The sequence below is a fragment of the Ambystoma mexicanum genome, chromosome 3p (genome assembly GCF_040938575.1).
Source record: "Ambystoma mexicanum isolate Mex_15411 chromosome 3p, UKY_AmexF1_1, whole genome shotgun sequence".
NCBI classification, from domain to species: Eukaryota; Metazoa; Chordata; class Amphibia; order Caudata; family Ambystomatidae; genus Ambystoma; species Ambystoma mexicanum.
In genome coordinates, this window is record NC_090925.1 from 1,164,743,447 (window position 1) to 1,164,764,891 (window position 21,445).

At 49.3% G+C, this 21,445-nt stretch overlaps 1 protein-coding gene across 2 annotated transcripts in view; it reads right to left on the reverse strand.

The window, feature by feature from the left end:
- Positions 1-7,222: 7,222 nt before the first annotated feature.
- The window catches only part of SAR1B (secretion associated Ras related GTPase 1B), a 543,089-nt gene continuing 528,866 nt past the window's right edge, over positions 7,223-21,445 (reverse strand). For both annotated transcript variants that reach the window (XM_069652568.1, XM_069652569.1), the window contains exons 7-8: positions 9,128-9,259; positions 7,223-7,838 (exon numbers count right to left, since the gene is read on the reverse strand). In XM_069652568.1, the coding sequence (XP_069508669.1) occupies positions 7,722-7,838; positions 9,128-9,259 (249 nt within the window). In that variant the 3' untranslated portion in view covers positions 7,223-7,721. The remainder of the gene's footprint in view (positions 7,839-9,127; positions 9,260-21,445) is intronic.

Here is a 21,445-nt window from a genome sequence, read left to right on the forward strand (position 1 = left end):
TTGTGCCAATTACTATCTTAGCCTATACTGAGGAAACGGAACCTAGGTTTAATATAAAGTGACCCACACCACATTTTGATTTGTACTTATTACACTAGTTTAAATGGTGCTTGGAACTTACGCAAACTTGTTTGCACACTGCATTTTTAGCCTTTACTGTGAATCTTGAACTTAGGTGAACCCCCATTGCTACAATTGCACCTACCTGTTTACACATTGTATTTTTAGCCTGTACTGTGAATCTTGAACTTAGGTGAACCCCCTTATTGCTACAATTGCACCTACCTACTTGCACATGGCACTTTTAGCCTGTACTGTGAATCTTGAATTTAGGTTAACCCGTATTGATAAAATTGCATCTACCTGCTTGCACATGGCATTTTTAGCCTTTACTGTGAATCTTGAATCTAGATGAACCCCCCATTGCTACAATTGCACATACCTGTTTACACATTGTATATTTTTAGCCTGTACTGTGAATCTTTACCTTAGGTGAACCCCTTTATTGCTACAATTGCACCTACCTGCTTGCAGATGGCACTTTTAGCCTTTACCGTGAATCTCGAATTTAGGTGAACCCTATTGCTACAGTTGCACCTATCTGTTTGCACATTGCATTTTTAGCCTTACTGCAAATTTTGAATTTAGGTAAACCCCTATTACCATGAGTAAAAACATAAATACCCAGAGCTACCTATTTACGATTGGACTCTTCACCATCATGGCCTTTGCTACTTCCAACACAAGCCCATCTATAGACAGAAACATGAGACTTAGGGCAAGACTAACCCACATCTATGAACCTAAAAGAAATAACAAATAATACCACTGGACTCCTCCCTACCCGTGACTACCTAAGTAAGCGTGCACAGGCAACCAAAACAGAAATCCCAAACCCGGCCAACCTTACACAATGAAGCACCCGAACCAAAGTAGACACCTAATCAAACCCCCACACAATTCTATCCCTAAGAGTACCCTGACATTAACTGGGCCACTCATCAACGCCAGATCCATGGTAGCCCAAGCCACCGAAATCTCCGACATCCTAAGCAACGGCAGCTTGGACCTACTTGCCTTAACAGAAACGTGGCTCCACGAGGCGGCAGGACCTACCCTGATGTTAGCTGTACCTGACAACTACCACATCCTCAGAGTAGATAGACCTAATCTTAAGGCAGTGGCCTAGCTATCATCTCTAAAACTACCTCGCCTGTTAGGCTTGCCACTTCACCTCCTTGCTCATCCTGTGAAATACTCACAGCTAAATTGCTGTTATCCAATAACCGCGAGTTGACCATCCATTTGATTTATAGGCCCCCAGGACCACTAGGAGCCTTCGAAGATGACCTCACCAGCCTTATAGCGAATAATACGCAAAAGCACTCCCAGACCCTGCTGATGGGCGATTTCAACATCGGCCTCAATGACCTAGACAACAAGCATGCCCACTCTATAACAGCCCTACTTAATTACCACAGGCTTACCCAAAAAGTCCTCTCACCTACCCACATCAAAGGCAGAACCCTCGACTGGGTATCCAAACTTAAATGTAACATTACCATCACCGACATCGGCCCACAACTTAATCAACTTCACCGCCACACTCGATCTCCTCAACCCCAAAACTATCAGTACGATACCCCCCTACCTACTAGAAGCAAAAAGAATATCACTGCTGAAAAACGTATCCCGCTCCTCCTCCCCGCTATCAATGGCCTGGAGAACAACACTGACCCAGACACCTTAGTGGACACCTTCAACAAAGCTATGACCACGGCACTAGACACCATTCCTCCTTTAAACTGCGCAAAGGCAAACAGGAAGCACACTTGAATGCCTGGTTCACACCCCAACTTAAGGATCTAAGAAAGCAGAAAAGAAAGCTGCAAGTTATCTGGCGCAACTCGCCTACCGACAACAACAAAGCCAGATTAGCCCAACTATCCAAACGCTATAAGAAAGAAATTATCAACACAAAAAAACCTATTTGACAACAGAATCACAAAAGCCAAATCAAATACCAAGGAACTCTTTTCCATCCTCCGGGAAATGGAATCCCCCCCTACAACCAGTAGACACTGTCCCAAAGGACAAGATATGGTGTTCTAACATACAAAACGCCCTATCTAATAAAATCTCCTCCCTCCAACTCAAAATAACTTAAAAAAAGACTCTCTGCCCCTCTCTGATCAACAAACACCAACGCCCACTGAGCACAATACTATTCCGCCTTTCAGTTTCAAAACTATCTCAATCATTGATACTGAAAAGGTCATTCTCTCCTTGAAACCCTCCAACTGCAAGGGCGACAGTTGCCCAGCGCAAATAATAAAGGATGCAGCCAGAGACTTAGCCCCTTTTATCTCGAAGCTCAAACTCCTCCTTCAGATCAAACAGTACCTACCAACCTGAAAGAATCCTGGGTCCTCTCCTTACTCAAGAAACAAACCCTCGATCCATCCATCCCCACTAACTATAGACCCATCACTACCGTACCTTTCCTACTCAAAATTATTGACAGAGTAGCCTATTTACAAATTCAAAACTACCTGGAAGCTAATCATCTGCTAGGCTCTCGGCAATGGGGATTCCGCCCTCTCCATGGTACCAAAACAGCCTTGCTAGGTCTTAAGACAAAAATGGAGGCATAAAAAAAGGATAGTGGCAAAAACAGCTTTGCTACTGGACTTGACCGCAGCCTTTGACTTGGTGGACCATGCAGTCTTATGCAGCCACCTCAAGCTCGCTGCTAACTTCACAGGAGATGCCATAACCTGGGACAAATCCTTTCTAGCCAACTGGACTATGAGAGTTTTCTTTACCTCCACCTGTGCTGATCCTATCCAAATAACATGCGGAGTCCCACAGGGATCCTGTGTCTCACCCACCATGTATAACATTTTCACCAAGCCACTATTTGACAAGTTGGACAGACCGGGTGTTACCTACACTAATTATGCAGATGACACCCAGATCCTCATACTCCTTTCGGGCAACTATGAAGCGGACCTGGCCTTGGTGAATAAGATATACATCCTCATTCAGGCATGGATGGCGACCCACGGCCTCTGCCTGAATGACGATAAAACTGAGATTCTGCTCCTCGGATCTGACTTCAACCTAAAAAAACTAACCCCAAACAATGCATCCTTCAATATTGACAATATCATTAAGGCTATGCCCGAGGTAAAAACTCTAGGATTCTATCGGGACTCTTCTTTCACCCTGAAAAAGCAAGTTAACTCTCTCTCCTCTACAACAGCTTACACTTGTAAACTAATCCGAGCTTTCCTCTCCAGTGCTAGCTGTATCACTTTGGCTAATGCTCTTATCATGTCTAGACTTGACTACTGCAACGCCATGTACTCAGGAGCTACACAAGTACGTCACTGACAAACTCCAAAGATTGCAAAACAACGCCCTAAGAGCAGCGTTGAACATCCCATATAGAGAGCACATCTCTAAATTCTGGAAAGAGGCCCATTGGCTAAAAATAAAGGACAGAATCATCCTCAAAACCATATCTATCACTTCCAAATGCCTAAACAATCTAGCACCTCCTTACTTACTGGAAAGAATTTCCAGGAAATCCAGAACCCAACCTTTGAGATCCGCCAACAAATTCTTGCTCAAAATCCCTAGATTTAAACTGACCACGGCTGGAGGAACTAGCTTCCCAGTCAAAGCCACACAAGTATGGAACACACTCCCAATAGACCTCAGACGTCCCCTACCCTACGCCAGGCTTAGAATCAGTGCTATCAAATGGCTTCGCGCCAATGACCCATAACCACTTCTCCCCCCTTTGCTCTACACCCCGACAACCACTGCACCTAACATTACTACTGTAACTTACACACATGACCTGCTTGTCCGTAGCCGTAGGCACTCACTAACTTACGCAATGTTAAGTCTGACCCTTGTTTCTCTATCTGATCAATTATACCTTTCCATGCTCCACGAATAGCAAATATCTATACTGCTTCAATTACTGCACTAACATGGTATTCACCTGTATATACGAATGACAAATATCTGTACTGCTTCATTTACTGTACTACACACTGTATCCTCATGTATGCACTAGCCTTTGTCAGGCATTGTAACTAAGCTTTGAGAATTCTTGTATTGCTGCGCCCAGCTGCCCAAGGGCTTGGTGCGCACTATCAAATTAATAAACAAACAAACCACAAATATATACACAATGCTTTAGAGCCTTCCTCAATCTCCACTTCGAGACAAAGGCATTTACCTCTGTACGCCCCCTTCTGCCAGTTGACAGGATCCTAGGTCTGCAATATAATGGACCCCTCTGTACGCCCCCTTCTGCCAGCTGACAGGATCCTAGGTCTGCAATATAATGGACCCCTCTGTACGCCCCCTTCTGCCAGCTGACAGGATCCTAGGTCTGCAATATAATGGACCTTCACAATAAAACACACTTATTTATAAATGGTATAGACCCATCATCTTTCCCCTTGCCTCGTTAAGAAGGAATTTACCTCCTCATACTCCCTTTATGTCAAGTGGAGGGATCCCAAGTCCTCCATTTATTCTGCAGCACCACCTTTCCTCCACAACCGAAGAAGTTCTAGTTTTCTCCCTCTTCATCATTTACCCCATAATACATACCATGGCGTCACCTTATAAAAAAAAATGTTATATATTACCATGTGGCTTTACACACTCCATCCATTCATCACTAAATCACTCCACACATACCCATTCTCCCCTCATTGTTTTCTCCCACCCACAAAAGTGCACTTATATCTCTGCTTTCTCCTGAGTTCCTCAGATAAGGGGTCGAGTCAATGGCCTGCACACACTGGGAGCATCACCCCGCAGCAAAAGCCTGGCAACATAGAGCCTGTGAACCTCTCCAAGTCGTGCATGGGAAACTACACCCCAGCTGCATGGCTGGGACACCCTGACCTCACAGAGTCTGGGATCACATCGGAGTCACCAAATTTAAAGGAATGGCAGCCCAAAACTGCAGAGCAAAAACAATCCAAATGACCAAAATAATCACTGCACCTCTTTGCAAGGAAAACAAGGTGTTTCGCATTCAAAAGGCGTCTCACGTGGTTCCTTTGACCCAAACTGACATGGAACTTGTCTTATCTCAAAACGTTACACTTTTTATAGCGGAAAAACTGCAAATTAACATCACCACGCATAGGATGTACAACATAATCCCACCACCCTCATTGGCTACCACCTATCAAACATGCTAATCCCGCCCTAAAGTCCCTTGACCACATCTATATTACCCAATTCCCTTAGACACGTGGCCCCCTACATTGTCACTGCTGAACCCGATAGGAGATTGGTGGGTTATTATCAGTAAGCTTGTAAATTTGGGATAGTCACGTGATGTGCACCCTCCTGTTCCAGAAGCGATCGATGAATCTTGGCAAAGCCAACCCTACTTTTGATTAGACAATAGGCTTTCTCATTAACCAGGTGCCATGGAGCACACGAGCTGCACCCCGACCTTGTACTAATTTACTGCTATCACCTCTGCTCCTCCTGTCCTGAATCACAAGATGTGCCAGACATGGCTCCCCTCTTATCTACTCCCTGTCCCAGGTGCCCAGGGATGATGTGACCAGGACCCAGCTCTCGAATCTGAATTTCGAGGGTTTATTTGCTTAAGTTGTGTGTCTAGGTGCAATTCGAATGGGGTGAGTGTAGTAGTGTTCTAAATCTTTGCTTGGCTCATTCGCATCACCAAGCCTCATGCCCTATTTCCATAAATGTGTCCTTCAAAAGGTCACATCCCTTCCTGCTGGTTTACCAACATTCCATTCCTATCACATTCAGGTCCCGCAGCTGGATACAATTAGTGCTTAGCTGTGTGCCATGGGTGGCTCTGACCTTGGCTTCTCTCATGGGGAACGGGAAAGGGGATTTGATTTTGGAGCTGAACTAACAGAGCCACAGTTCAACACCAAGGCCTGTGTTTCATCTATTTGTTGTGGATAACGCATAACATCGATAAAAAGTGATATATCTGTCTAATTGACACACCAACCACGCTGTTACCATGCTACCTTGCTAACTCCATCTTGTGCTTATTTCCATCCTTCCTGCACATCATGCTACCCTACGTCGATACAATACATCAACCCAAGAATGGGCCTATACTACTGCCACATTTATAGCCTCTGCCACCACAACATTAATACATCAGTTGCTATTTCTGTGTTGCTATTTGTGGGTATCTAATGTCTCTCACCTAAGTAATACAATGTATGTGCTGTGCGTGGCACAACCTTCACTCTGCTTCCATAATGTTGTTCTCTAATAGGTTTTCCTCAACCTGAACCTCTTTGCCTGGTTGGGACACTGAGTGCATCCCAACACATTTCAACATTGCAAAGGTATAAAAACTGTGGAGGCTGGGGAATGGAATGTCCTAAAATGTGACCATGCCAACTGAGCTTTCCTCCAGAAGCGGGGGGAAGAGGGGAATTATTGCGGTTATATAGTAAACTTCATTAATGAGAGGGTTCTGGCAGCATTGGGAGAGAGAATACAGCAGATGAAGGGGGATTTTCAGATGTCTAAAAAGCTACAAGCACAACATGGGTGAAATAATAATTGTCATCTTGCGAAGCCCTGACATGAGAGGCAGCATTGTGAAGGCTTCAAACCTGAAAAAAAGAAAATTAGCATGATGGGTGCATGATCCTGCTGTTAATGGACTGAAGTTTTGAAACAACGAATGAAAGGAACCCGCTGCTAGACATCCGTAAAGGGCAACTAGAAATGGAGATCCAGGTATCGGTGTGGTACCCTGCATATCTTCCAGGAGTCATTGAAGTAAAAAGGCTAGGATTGATAACTGGGCCGAATAATGTGGTTCACGTCTGAACGACCTGCCTGGTATTTCTCAATACTCTTGTAAAATCTTAGGAGTCAAGTGACAGGAGGGAGAGAATTCCCTATAAAAGAGGGCTACATGCTTATGGTTGAATGTTTCTACCTCTTCCCCCTACCACGCTTATGGTTGAATGTTTCTACCTCTTCCCCCTACCACACACCTGTAATTTCATGTAACCATGGGCCGAATTAATGGATTTTTACAAAAAAATAAGTAAGTGCTCTGGTGTAGTGGTTTTTGCCACGATCGGTGGCCTCGCTCGGTGAAGTAAAAAACACGGACTTCTTTATTGAAGACCCCTCCAGTTAAAACCCAGTGAAATGAAAAAAACTCTTGTTATAAATAAAATGTGATTTCATTTATTGCATCTTTTTACATGGGATAGATTACAGTGGAAAAATATCAAGTATCCATGAACTCCCTATTGTCGGTTACAAAGATGGAAATATTGACTGGGTTTATTTAACTTTTTTTTTATGACATTTTGAAAATTGAACATAATCGTTGAATACGATTCACATATTTGCAGTTTTCATTTTATTAAAAAAGCATTTTTTCATAATGTACTGAAATGGTATTCTTGTATATTTGTAGTAGATGAAAAGGTCAAGTTATACATACCAAAAAATAAATTATATCGTTAGATTAGGAGCAACCAGACACAATTCAAACATACAAACTTGATCACACTCAAACGTATAATTTTACAGTTCATATAACAGTTGTAATCCTAAAAAACATGTTTCACGGTCAAACATTTGACCACAAACTGTAATGAGGTCATGTTAAGTAGGCTGGATGATCTGATAACAGAGTACGCAAATGCAATCCATTAGTCAATATACTGTGAAAGCCAGCGGAATCCTTCTCCATAGCCCTGCCTCTTTAATACACTGCACATGAAGACTTCCAGTGGTCTGGTGTTCAGGTCTTTTATTGAGACTTTTCCCTAAAAGACAACAAAAGTAGATACTTTCTTTTAAAAAGGTTTTCAAAGTTAGCCGACAGCATGTGAATTTGCATACATCCATGAATTTCTCATATGACACCACATGTTTACTCTAAAAAGGACGAATTTTAAGTGAACTATATTTACAGGACCCACATCTCAAGTGTACCAAGACTTCTTCACTATCTATCTGGTTATTAGTCCTAGGATTACATTTGTTTACAATTTAAGAAACTTGAGGTGTGTCCGTTTATCAATATTCCTGATAACCTTGCTAAATAAAATATAAGATGTAAAGAGAAAATAAACAAAAATAGAGGCGTAGATATAAGTAACGCAATGGCGAAGTCATTCTTTTTTTTTTGGTCTGTTAATCCGTTTTTCCAAATCCTACATGACTTACTGAGGGGACAGCTCTTTTACACAGCCCAGCAACCTATAAAGACGAGAATACTAAATCGCTCTTCCTTTGCCTGTTTGGAATGTAAACGTGTGATGCTTTAGACAACTGCACATTTGCCACTAAACTCTTTCCACGCAGCCACACCTCCTCCCTGGGTGACCTTCGACGCACATAACAAGATCCATCCCCCGCCCCCAAAATAGGTGGGAGATGAACTCAATGATATTTTAGAAAACGAACAAGTATACTGCTCCTCTATGAAACGGTAAATCTGCACGAGAAATACATCAATGTTTTGCTGGCTGCCTTTTACATCAACTATTCAAAAAAAGTTGGCAGAACTGGTGCTATAAATGCAGATACATGTGATGAAACGTGGCGCACTGACTCCTGCCCTGCTTCCTTGCCACATGCATGTGTCCTTGCAGGTCATTCAGCGCCGGGGTTAATCGTGCTGTGCACTGCACTCTGGATATATTGTGCAACAGGAGAGTGTTGCACTCTGGACTCTGCATATATTGTGCAACAGGAGAGTGTTGCACTCTGGACTCTGCATATATTGTGCAACAGGAGAGTTTTTTTTTATTTTTTTTACATCTAGTCCATGGTCTAATCGGGAATTACTAGAACTGCTAACATTCTTGCATTCCACAGGTTAATATGTTAATGTTCTGTTTTAAATGGGTACACATATGTTCCATTATGACGCATGCCAGTCTGCTTTAATCATCCCTGGAAAACACTGGTCTATGCAGAAATGTGTCTGCGCCGGTCGCCTTATTAAGCCCGTATTAGAGCAGAGCCACAATTCAACCCGCAAGCAGCAAAGTCTATGAAAAAACACTTTGGAACATTCTGTTGGCAGTTGGTGTAAAGGGCAAAGTACCTTCCCTGTGGTCTGTCCGTAGAGGCCAAATAGTTCCCGTAACCGCTCTTCGCTGATGGCTTCTGGCCGGTCTATCTTGTTGCCAAGTATTAGAATGGGCACGTTTGATATGGTTTCATCTGTCATTAGTCCCTACAAGAAGGAAAAGACATCATGGTCAAAAGTCATTCACGCTTTCAAAGAATTACACTTAGGTACTTTAAGTAGGTCCCACTTGTAACTTTTTTTTTGTTTCAAAGGGGCTATTTGATCAGAAGGCAAGAAAAAGGTGACTAAGTCCCCCTCCGACCTGTGGCTGGGTGTGAAGGATGGGGTGGTCACAAGCGCCGGGTGCCGCCACAGGCTCTGTGATGCTGCGCCCAGAAGGAGTACGTAGAGCAGCACCCAGACTACTGGCCAACATTGCAACGGTACCAAGCGGGGGCAAGTGACCAGTGCCCCATGGCTGTCAGGCGGGGGAGAGGGCCGAGCACCAGTCCAACACAAAAGGGAGGCGGGCCCCCTCTCCCCTCACGCACGGCAGACGGTCGCCAAGCTCGGGCAATAAGAATGAAGGGCAAGGTGTTAAGCAACACCTTGCCCTTCCTCCCAAAGAGGTACTAAGCACCTAGGAGGGACAGGAAAGAAACAGGCAGGGCAAACAGACAGAAAGCACCCCGGGTGCTGATGCCGTCGGCGCCATCCGGCCAGGGGGCTGGCAGCACAGCCCACCACATAGGCACAACAAAGAACCAGAGCCAGCCCCCGGGTCCAATATAAGGGGCCGATTTTCAGCACAGAAGCAGAATCTGGCGGGCGAACGCGCCAGAGAAGGTGGCATGGCGGGCGCCGCCCCTTAGTGGTGGTGGTCCAGCCGCCCTCCTCCCCACGAGGACGATTGGTCAGGGGGCGGGAGGGGGAGAGGAACACGTCAGCCCGCCCCCTGAAGCGCGCGAAACATGAGGGGCGGGGTGGGAAACTGAGGGAGAAGCGGCCCATAAAGGCACGGGCGTTTGAAAACAAGCGCACATTCTCCCTCGGTTTCCTGCCTCACCGGATCGTCGTTTCGTTCGTTTGGATCGTCTATTGTCGGGGAGCGGGAGGAAGGTGCCCGCTTCGTTTCCAGGAGGTTTGCTGAGGAGATTCCAGGAGGTTCCTGTGGCAGCGGTGGTCGGTTCCCGAGTGGACGCATCGAGGTGGGTACACGGGAGGGTCTAAGCATGCGAATGTGGGGGGTGGTGAGGCAGCGCGTCGGGGTGGGAGATTTACAGTGTTAGACGGATCATTGGCCGTTGCGACCGGAGTGGAGAAGTGGGGAGGTGGCCGCATGTGTTGGTTGGGAGGCGAGCATGGGTTCGTTGGAGAGGGGCAGGGTGTCCGCTGCATCACTAGAAAAAGGCGCGGGTTGGGATTGTTGGGTTGTCGCGCCACGTTACTAGGTTGCATGCGGGGGGGTGGGGCCATGAATCACCCGATGGTTGCCGCGGTGCATCGGGGGAGCTTCGATATTGCCGAGGGGGCGGGGGCCGGCTAAAAATGTGTTTTCCTTTCTTGGGCCGCCGCGCCATAGTGGACGGGGATTTCTCGATGGCGCTGGGCGTAGTTGCTGGGGTGAGTGGGCTGGCACGCCGGCGCAGCTGCTGGTCTGCCCTGTGCTGCGCTCCCCCACCCGATCATTCAGAACATTACCCGGTGGTGCCCATTCTACCCATGCTGAGCCTTGCTCTCCTTGGCGCCCGCCCACGGGCCGCCTGCACTCCCTCCCCCCCTTTTTCCCCTTCTGCCAGCAGGCCTGCCGCAGGTACTGCTAGAATTGTCAGAGGGCCTGCAGGTGTTTTACTTGTGCTACTGCTAACACAAAATGGTGCAGGAAGGCTAGATATACGCTATTAAGATATAGAGCGGCCACATCAGGGTGCCGAGGGACAGGGTTTAACGTGTTTCCACTAAGTACCTTTTAGCAGGGTCCTCCGGGTGCTGCCGCATTTAGAGATCTGATATGTCTATGAATACCGGCGTGGCAAACCATGCATTGATTTGGGAGTTAAAGTGTAGATTAACTATGGCGTGTTGAATGTTGCTGGGCTTGTTTTTGTGTTTTACATGTATACTGTGAATTTACAACGTCGCGAGAAATGCGGCTTAGTTCGGTTTTGTCCGATGAGCCACGCGGACAAAGTGCAGGCTGAGCCCGCCTGCACTCCCCCCCCTTTTCCCCTTCTGCCAGCAGGCCTGCCGCCGTGGCCCACGCGGTTCCCACAACCGTCGCCCTTTCCCTGGGCCCGGCCCCTGGGCCCCCTTGCCCTGCCGAACTGCCCGCCGGGGTACACGCGGATGGTGGATGTCAGGGTTTGAGGAAGTATGTGGTGGTTCGATGCGATTGTGGTGTGTGTAGTGAGGGGGGAGGGGACTGCACGGGTTGTTGTGTGTGCTCTTCCCCAGCAAAATACCTCGGACCATCCTCCATGCACATTTCCAGGTCCTCGCGGATGCCTTTTGAGTGACGGCACGGCCGACCCGCATTACCGACGAGCCCCAGTGCCCACCACCGCATAGGTGGCTGGGGAAGAGGTGTGCGGCGTTCGCGGGCTGGGGGAGGACACATGGCGGCTGGTTTGTCTTGGTAGGGGGCCAAGGCCTTGTGGCCACTGGCGGCCGTGGGGGGGGCCGAGCATGGGCCAAACGGCACATTTGGATGGATGGCACAGTGCGGGATACGGGCGATGCGGTGCGGTGAGAGGAGGGGTGGGGGGTCTGGGAGAGTCCCATGGGGAGTGGCTCATGGTTGGGCTTGTCGCACACGGGGGCCCCCGAGGGCCCCCGAGGGAAGGTTTCGGACACGTGGCCCAGGTGTGGCGTGGCCTCTCGGTCGAGGCACGATGCGTTCGACGGGCGGGGAGGGGAGGAGCGGCGATTTGGTGTTACGGAGTCCCAGGTGATTTCCACCAACGTCATGGGTTCATAGGCTGGGGTTAATTGAAAGAAGAAAGAGGGGCAGTTTTATAGCGTTTTGTGTGTTCCCAATAAATTATGTACTTGGGGGGGGGGGGGGGGAATAGCGCTGTGTGTTGAAAAATTATGTTATCTAAAAGAATTAGGACATGTCCAGTTTGAGGGATATATCGAAAAGCTAGCTGACTTGGGGGAAGAGGATTGTTTGGGTTGTATTGTCTCAGCATTTTCTCGCGTTAAGAACATGATGTTCCCCAAAAGAACTAAGGTACATGCAGTTGTATTAGCGGGGGTTTCCAAAGGATATGATACATAGTCGGGAGGATAACTCAGCGGGTTGAGTGCTCGCTGCTGCTATCTGAACGGGATCTGCAGGTCGCAGGTTCGAATTAATAATTAGGCACCAAATTCGGTGGGGTGATATTCAATGTAAATATGTGCTCCGTAAAGCGCTTTGGTTTAAGGTGTTATATCTTGCGGTTTTGGTTCTGGTTTCTATGGCAGCAACTTGGCCTTGGAGAGCAGGGGAGTTTTTTTTTTTTTTTGAGGAATGCCACTTTAACGGTCCTCTATGCTTTCCGTCATGGGAAGGTGTCTAGAGTTGAGTGGGGCTGCATGATTCTTCGTGGTGGACGGGATCTTGTTTGTGTATAGTCCATGGTTAAAAAGAAGAAAAAGGGGGGGAAAGGAAGAAAAAAGAAAGGGAGCAGAGAATGGGCTGGAAAAATAGGGTGCATGGTGTCCTGGTGTTCAATTCGGTGTGGTGTGGTCCAGACACTGGGTCGATCCTCGGTGTTGATATACTGGGCGGAGCATTAGAATGGACCTTCAGCCCTTTGTTATCGTCAGCATGGTGCACGTGTGAAGCAGGCATTTGTGGTGTGAATGTTTTGGAGAGCTACACATGGGAAGTATGGTTGATGGAGGACTCGCAGTGCAGCGCCTGCTGTGGCGCCCGGCACTGTGCGGCTGTTCTCCCGGCCCCTTGCCGGAGCGGAGGCGGCCGGCGTGAGCTAACCCTTGCCCGCGCACCGCTTTTCTGGTGTCAGGGGGGCTCCCTGAGACGCAACTCGGATCGCTGATCGATCGATCCCGATCGGGGTCCCACCTTCCTCTTCCTGCCCCTCTCTACCTCACGCATTGCCAGCTCGTGCCACGCGGTCGTCTTCGCCGCCAGTGAAGATGGCATGGCGGACGCAGCCCCTAGTGGGGGAGGTCCAGCCGCCCTCCTGCTCACGGGGCCATTAGGCGGGGGGGCGGGAGGGAAGTCATCATCGAGTAAAAATTTAGTGGCTACAGCCAACTTATGGAAACAGGTAGAGAGGCGCTGCGTTCTTTAACACTGGGACACATGGTTGCCCTGGGGAACAAACAGGGGAAGTTGGGTGGGCAAGTTTATGTTGGAAAGGAATTGTTTGTGGAAATTGCCACAAAGTTGTCACATAAGGCACGAGTAGGATTGACGGCTTACCGTACTGGGAGCATCGCTTTATTGCTCTGTAGATGTGTAATACGGGCCATCTTGAATAAAATACTTCCAGGGCCTCGGGTGGGCACAGGGGCACCTGGGTTCCGCAGTATAAAGTAGATTGGGTTGTGCAATAAGGAAAGTGGATGAACGGTATTATGGGGCGCAGTCTCCCAGTGGCCACTTCCCATTGTTGAAATGAAGGGGTGGCAGAGATGGACAGGCCACGGGATTGGTGATAAAGGGTCATAAGGGGGAAAGTAGTTACATATGGAGTGACAAGGGACAAGCATTGGCACACACCGCAATCTTAAATCCACTTACAGACAGGTGTTCTAATGGGTGCAGAACTATAACTAAAGGAGCAGGCAATACAGGGAGAGCTGGTAATTCACATGCAAAGCACAGGGAATGGTAACAGCCGGTGCCTGCAAGGGAATGAGCACTGTGACATGCAAGGTTATACGACAAGGAAGAGCGGTAATACCCGGCGCACAGTATCTTGGAGATTTGTTATGCAGAAAAATTTTATAATTATGCTCTAATGGGGTTCCTTTGGGATTCCTAGCGCTAGGGCCCAGCTGATAGCCGGAAAAGGAGGGGAAGGGGTTTGGCGGAAGGTTGCTCATGTTTGCGGCTGCAGGGTCCATTAGGGCATGGTGCGTTAGTTCAGAGCCCGATGAGCCGCGCGGGTGCATAGAGTGTTTTACGAGGGGTCCGCGTGCAATTTTATCATGTATGGGATTAGCCCCCACCACTCGAAGGCTGCTAGGGTAAACAAGTTTTATGTACCCCACAGTGACCGAAACATTTGTTTTACATAGGTCAACATGTCGGTACATGCAAGTGCAGTTAACGTCGCTCTGGAGGTGGTAGAGCTCGTGCTATCGGAAGACGGCCAGACAGTGGAGGAAGCAGCCGGACCATCAACCACGGGGCGAGGAATGGACGCACAATCTTGGGCGGAATTTCTAGCCCTCACAGAGGTCCTGGGGTGGCAGGCTGCCATGGCAAGGATGGGGGGCCCGACAATCACCAACATAGTCGCCACCCCGGGAAGCAACCCGGAGGGGGGCAAAGCCGTTCCGGAGAACAAGGATTCGACAAATGGCGAAGGCATCGGGGGCCACGAGAACTCACCTGCGGGTGTGGGACATGAGGGGGGCCCCCCCACGGAAGCGTACGGCGAAAACAAGCGGGGGCCCACACGTAAAAAACACTAAAAGGGACTTGGAGGAAGAACTGGCAGCTTTAAAAGCGAGGTTGGGGGCGACACCGGCACCACCCACAGGCATGCCAAATGTACCTACGCCTGCACAGCCGCCCGCCCCGCCGCCTAAGGCCCAACCGAAATTGATAACACCACCAGACCGGGTGGCCGGGTCGGTACCAGGCAGTGTGCCGGTGGGCGGTGATGGTGAGTCGGAATTCATACAAAAAATAGTAAGGGCAGTGTTGGCGGAGCAAGGGGCAACAGCCGCATTGGCCCCCACAGCAAGCAGGGCACCTGTGGCGGCCACCACGGGAGCAAGCAAGGTCTGGCAGGGGGGGGAGAAGGGGCAATAAGCGGCACCCCAGCCACTGGCGCCACAATTAGCAACGGGGTAGAGGGCATGAATACCAAATTACCGCCAGCAACAGGTGGAAATTACTCAGCATGGCTGTTGCCTGAGTGGGTGAAGCAAGAAATTTGGGAGGGCAAATTCATTGACATATTATCTCTCTTGGAACACGAAACAAAGGCAGGAGGGAGGGAATTAGCCAAGGCCAGGAAAAGAGTAAGGCCTGAAGAAACACTGGAAAATTGGCTCGCAGCGTTTAAGATATTGTCCCAAACTCTTAATCAAAAGGACCCAGACCTGGGCCCACACCTGATGGCATACAGGGCATGTGTTATCCATGAATATAATCAACAGGGCGGAAACGAATGGTTCTTGAGAGACCAGCGATTTCGTCTACGAATGGAACATGATACCAAACTTAAATGGAATCATAAGTCAGTCGAGGACTGGCTGGAGTCTTCCAGTGGGACAATAGAGCAAGCGGATGGGACAATCATCCTGGCGGGAGGGCGCATCAATCCCTGGGCAGAGGCAGGGGAAGGTTTCTCGGCAGTCGGGGCAGGGTTAAGCAGGGCAGCTACGGCCCCCAGACCAGTGGCACCAAGGGAGGGGAGGTTGGAACCGACAGCATGGGCCAACAACATGGGGCCAGAACCGGTCTGGGGCAATACAAGTACAGTACAGCCGGTACACACGGAAGCAATAACAAGGCCAACAGGGGCAGGGCGAATGAACACCGGTAGCGGGAGGACACCGGTTTGCTGCAGATTTTACAATGAGGGGGTATGCAACTGGAGCGCGACTTGCAAATTCAGACATGCATGCTCTGCATGTGGGACCCACGGCCACCCAGCTCGGATGTGCAGGGGACGGCCAGAGGCAAGCGATCAATCAAAATAAGCGCCAGGGGGGGGCTTCAACAGTGAACATCTGGGGCAATGGTCTAATGTGGTCAATATATGCGGTCATTTCGTATCAACACAAACTCTGTATACTAAAATAAACAATTTTCTTCTTTAAGGTGCCTCGATAATTGGTTCATCAAGGAAAAAGGGGACAAGGGCATTCACGGCACCGGGAGCAGGGACGAGAGCCAGCAATGGTAATGATGGGGGCAGGGGGACCAAAAATGGAGGGAGTCTGGGGGGGGGCCGGGGAATGGCCTTAATGACAAAGGGTTTTCCCCCATCAAGGTCGATAGATTGCTCACATGGCTGGCACGGTACCCGGCTTCACTGGGGAGGGACACACTAGCACAGGGGTTCGTGGAGAGGTTCCGCATTCCTTACGAAGGGCGCATGGGAGCCAGAACAGCGAATAATTCCAAGTCTATTTTCGAGTGGGCCGATGTGGCCAGGGCAAAGATTAACAAAGAGATTGAATTAGGAAGGATGGCAGGACCTTACCAGGGTCCCCAATTGAGTAACCTCATCATCTCCCCATTGGGGATGGTACCGAAGAAGGAACCTGGGAAGTTCTGCCTTATACATAACCTGTCGCACCCCAAAGGAGGCTCAGTGAACGATGGGTTGGACATAGAGGCTTGTTCAGTAACTTACGCATCGTTTGACCAGGCCATAAACTTAGCCTGGGCAGCGGGAAAAGGGGCGCTCTTGGCGAAGGTGGACATAGAAGCAGCATTTAGGTTGCTCCCTGTTCACCCGGACAGTTTCTTTCTCCTGGGTTTCCAGTTTGAGGGACAGGTATATGTAGATAAGTGCATGCCAATGGGGTGCAGCATCTTGTGCGCTTATTTTGAAGCATTCAGTTCCTTCCTCGAATGGGCACTCAATAAAAGGGAGGGCAGGGGGGGGAACTCATTATTTGGATGATTTTCTGTTCATAGGGAGAGGGGGCACGAATATTTGCGCAACGCTTCTCGATATTTTCTTGGTATTAACTGAGGAATTGGGAGTACCTCTGGCGGGTGACAAGACACAGGGACCCTGCACTAAGTTAACGTACCTGGGGATAGAAATAGACACAGTGGAAGGGGCATGCAGACTACCGGCAGAAAAGATAGAGGAATTCATTGGCGACATAGATAGGGCATTATACGGGGATAAGGTAACCATAAAAACAATTCAATCTTTGGTGGGCAAGTTCAATTTTGCCGCCAGGGTGATACCGGCCGGAAGAGTTTTCGCAAGACGTTTGGCGGCGGCGACAGGAAGGCACGAAAAAGGGTGGCATAAGATACGCATCGGGGCGGGTTTGAGGGAAGACCTCAAAGTATGGCGCACCTTTTTAAGAGAATTCAATGGGGTATGCATATGGCAGTCCCCTTGGATGGCATGCGCACAGTTAGTTGTTCACCGACGCGGCAGGTAGGGTGGGATTTGGGGCGATATTAGGAAAGGAATGGTGCCGGGCCGACTGGCCTAAGGCATGGGTGAGGAAGGGGCTATGCAAAAACATCAACATATTGGAGCTATTCCCAGTGGTGGCAGCAATGCACATTTGGTCGCGCAAACTGAGTAACAAACGACTAGTGGTGTGGTCGGACAATATGGCAGTGGTGCAGGCGGTGAATACACATTCAGCAAAATGCCCGGCCACGTTGTGCCTACTACGGCACATGGTTCGCAAATGCCTGATGATGAATGCGGCCGTTAAAGCGTGTCACGTACCTGGGGTGGATAACACATCGGCTGATGCACTTTCTCGTTCGCAGATGACACGATTCAGGAAAGCGCACATCCAAGCAGAGCCCATCATGACTCCGTTCAACAAGGAACTATGGCAGCTAGTGAGTTGGGTCAAGGAATGAGGCGGCTCGCTTCCAGAGCATTGGCGGGGAGCACTTGGAGTCGATACAAGGCCAATTATGATACATTCTTGGAGCACACCAAACATCTGGGGGGAGATAACATGGTAGAGAGGGTGGATTGTTTTGAGCTTTGGGCAAAGGGGGCGGGAAAGTCGAGATCATGGCTGGCGGGACATCTGAGCGCGGTGGCATTTCATAGCCAGCTAGCAGGACAGCATGACCCAACGAAGGGCTTTCTGGTAAGAGCTGCACTAAAAGGCTGGGATAGGGGCGGGGGGGCTATGGCATCAACCTCACCAACTCTAGTGAGGAAACCCATTGATTTTGAACTATTACAGAAGGTTATGACAGCAACTACAGGGGTGTGCTACTCGCATTATGAAAGTGTTATGTTCAAGGCAGGCTTCGCATTGGCCTTTTTTGGGGCCCTACGAATTAGTGAGTTAGTGGCGAAAGCAAAGAATGACCAAAGCTTCAGAGCCTTATTATGGGGAGATGTACGCCATAAAGGAGGGGGGATATCAGTCAACATCAGGATATCAAAAACAGACCAGAAGGCCAAGGGGAGCGAGCTGGTGTTGGCCAGACTGGGACAGGAGGCGTTTTGTCCAGTTGAGAGCATGACAGCATATTTTGCGATTAGGGGGGGGCGAACCAGGGTATTTGTTCCGACACAAGGATGGAACCCCACTTACCCAGTTTCAATTCAGGCGAGTATTAGAGGGGGCCCTGGCAAGTTCGGGCGTGGATCCTGGGCAATATTCAACCCCCTCATTCCGCATAGGCACAGCAACGACGGCAAGCAGGGAAGGCCTGGGTGAGGAAAGGGTCAAAAAGGATAGGGAGATGGACATCCGACAAATAAAAATTATATGTGCGTTAACAGGGTCAACGCGATGGCGTCCAGGGGGGTGGGGGCTAGGGGGGCATATGGGGAACAGGGGACACTAACTAGGCCACACAAGCTAATACAACCAATCATGTCTCCACAGAAGCCAACAGAGTATGGGTCGTGGGCCACTCCTTCGTGGCCCGGGCAGCGGCCAGAGCTCGGATTGCGTTTTGGGACGGGAACCTGGGCCTACGGAACACGCAGATTAGTTGGATCACCAAGGGAGGTTTGAAAAGCACGTCAGTATGGGAGACATTGGAACAGGCGGCGCAACAACACCCTTCGCCTGACATTATCTTGTTGCATATAGGAGGAAATGATCTGGTGACTAAAGGAAGGAAGGATTTGTCAGAGCTTTTAAGAAATTTACTAATCAGAATAGGGAGGACTTTCGAGGAGTGCGAGGTGATGTGGTCCGAGATGATTGCAAGGCAGGAATGGAGGGGTGCGGTACGCCAGGGGGCCATAGAGGAAGCAAGGAGGAAAACGAACAGTCGCATGGGGGGTTTCCTAAAAAGTAGGGGGATGGTATGGATTCGGCACCCCCTCATCACCTTAAAAGAACCTGGGTATTTCGAGAAAGATGGGACGCACCTGTCCGAGGTGGGCACAGCAATTATGTCCTTAGAATTTATTTATTTATTTATTACATTTGTTACTCGCCCAGACCCTGGGGTATCACGGCGAAGGCTGCAGAAGGTATTCAATTATTAAACAATGTTACAGTTTCAAAACAATAATACATTTTTTATACAGACGTTACAAGGCAGATGTGGTCCTAAATCAGATTCCAATTGGTGGGATAGTCCATAACCTTATGTTCAAAATTTATTGAATAACCAGGTTTTCAGAGCTTTTTTGAATTTTTGTAATGATTCCTGCTTTTTGATGCTTAGAGGTAGGGAGTTCCAATGCGAAGGGGCTAAAACTTTGCAACTACTTCCTCCTGCTCTGCTATATTTAAATGCAGGAACTTCTAAAAGGGCCAGATTATTGGATCTCAGCGGCCTGCAAGCCATTTTATTTTTGATGGAATTATTGAGGTAGCTGGGTGCTTTGTTGGTGGTGCATTTGTAGACAATGCTAAGGGTTTTGAATATGATCCTTGCTTCAATAGGCAGCCAGTGATTTTCTCTTCTAATGTTAGATATATGTTCTGATTTCTTTATCCCTAAGGCCGCTCTAAGGGCTTTATTCTGTAGTAGTTGGATTTTGTTTATATTGGTTTTGGAAGTTCCCAGGAAGAGGATGTTACAGTAATCTAGTTTTGTTAGGATAAGGGCTCTGGCCAGAGTGATGCAATTTGCAGGGGTGAGAAATTGGCGACTGAGAGCAGTAAGTTTTGCTGTGTAGGACGGCACTAGAAAACACGGGATGCACGTGATGGGGGGCTGAGGGAGAGGGTGGGGGGTAAGGTGGAGGATAAGGGGGTGGCCATGTCTCCCCTGGCTGGCTCCGCCCCCGTCCCGTACCAACGTACGCCCACACAACCCCCATCGCCCCAGCATCCTCACGAAGGAATGGGGGGACGGGGGATGCTGGGGTGGAACGATTACGAAATCAAGGAAGGGAGTGCCCTGTGCAAGCTGGGGGAGGGACTCTCCGCCGCCGGCAGCCAGCAGAGAGTCTTGGAGGTGTCACAGGTCAATCCCTTGAAAAAAGCACTGGCAGACCCATAGGGGAATGATCAGCCAACAGATTAGATGTACGGCGCCCCAAGAGCAATAGGCTCGGGGGAGGCCCTGGGAAAAAAGGGGAGGGATGTAGGGGACTTGGGAGCCAATTCCAAGACCCAAAATGGCGGGGGGGGGGGGGAACGAACAGCAAACTCAAAACAAGGGCAGCAAGGGAAGCCGGTTGGGGGGGGACAAGAGGAGACTACGGGGGGTCAGGTAACGGTGACAAAATAACAGCAAGGGGAAGTCTTCACGAAGGAGGGGGGCATGAGGGAGAGGGAGGTGGGGGATCCAAGAAAGGGAAGAAAGGATAGCAAGGCTAATAGAGGGAACAGGGGGGAGGAAGCCAGTACCAAGGAAAGGGAGGGGGGGGCAAGGACAAAAAGCTGGGGGGAGAGGAGACGAGGGACGGAAGAACAAGGCTGGGAAGTCTGCATTTGGGGGGAAAGGGAGCCAGGACATGGAGGGCCAGAAATGACAGGGAGAGGGGGCTTGGCGGGACTCAGAAAATGGTGGACCAGGGCAATGGAGGAGCAAGTTTGGGAAAGGAAGGAAGAAGAAGGGCTAGGGTACCCGGAAGAGACATCATGCTGGCAGGGGGACACTGGGTCAGACTTCACTGGGGGGCCTTGGGGGGAGAGGGAACAGGGAAGTTCTTAGGGGCGCAGCAAGACGGAAGGGAGACCTGGGGGGCTGCATAGCATAGATAGGACTGGGCTTCCAGTACAAGCAGCAATTGGGGGACGAAGGGGGGGACAGAGTAGAGTAGAAAAGACTAAAATTAGACAGGCATCGCAAAGCGATGACCAACTAGGCAGGCACAAAGGTGGGCCGGCACCAGAGGGCGGTGTCGGCCTTAACATCGGATATGGGATGAGTGTAACGTTGGGGCACTTGTGGTGGCGCCGGTATAGGAACCTGAACACTAGCAAGGCACCGCGTGTCTGCCGGTTTTATCTAGACCCAGATCCAGGACACAGGGTAAGTGTCAGGGTAGGAGCGGGGGGGCAGGGCATTCC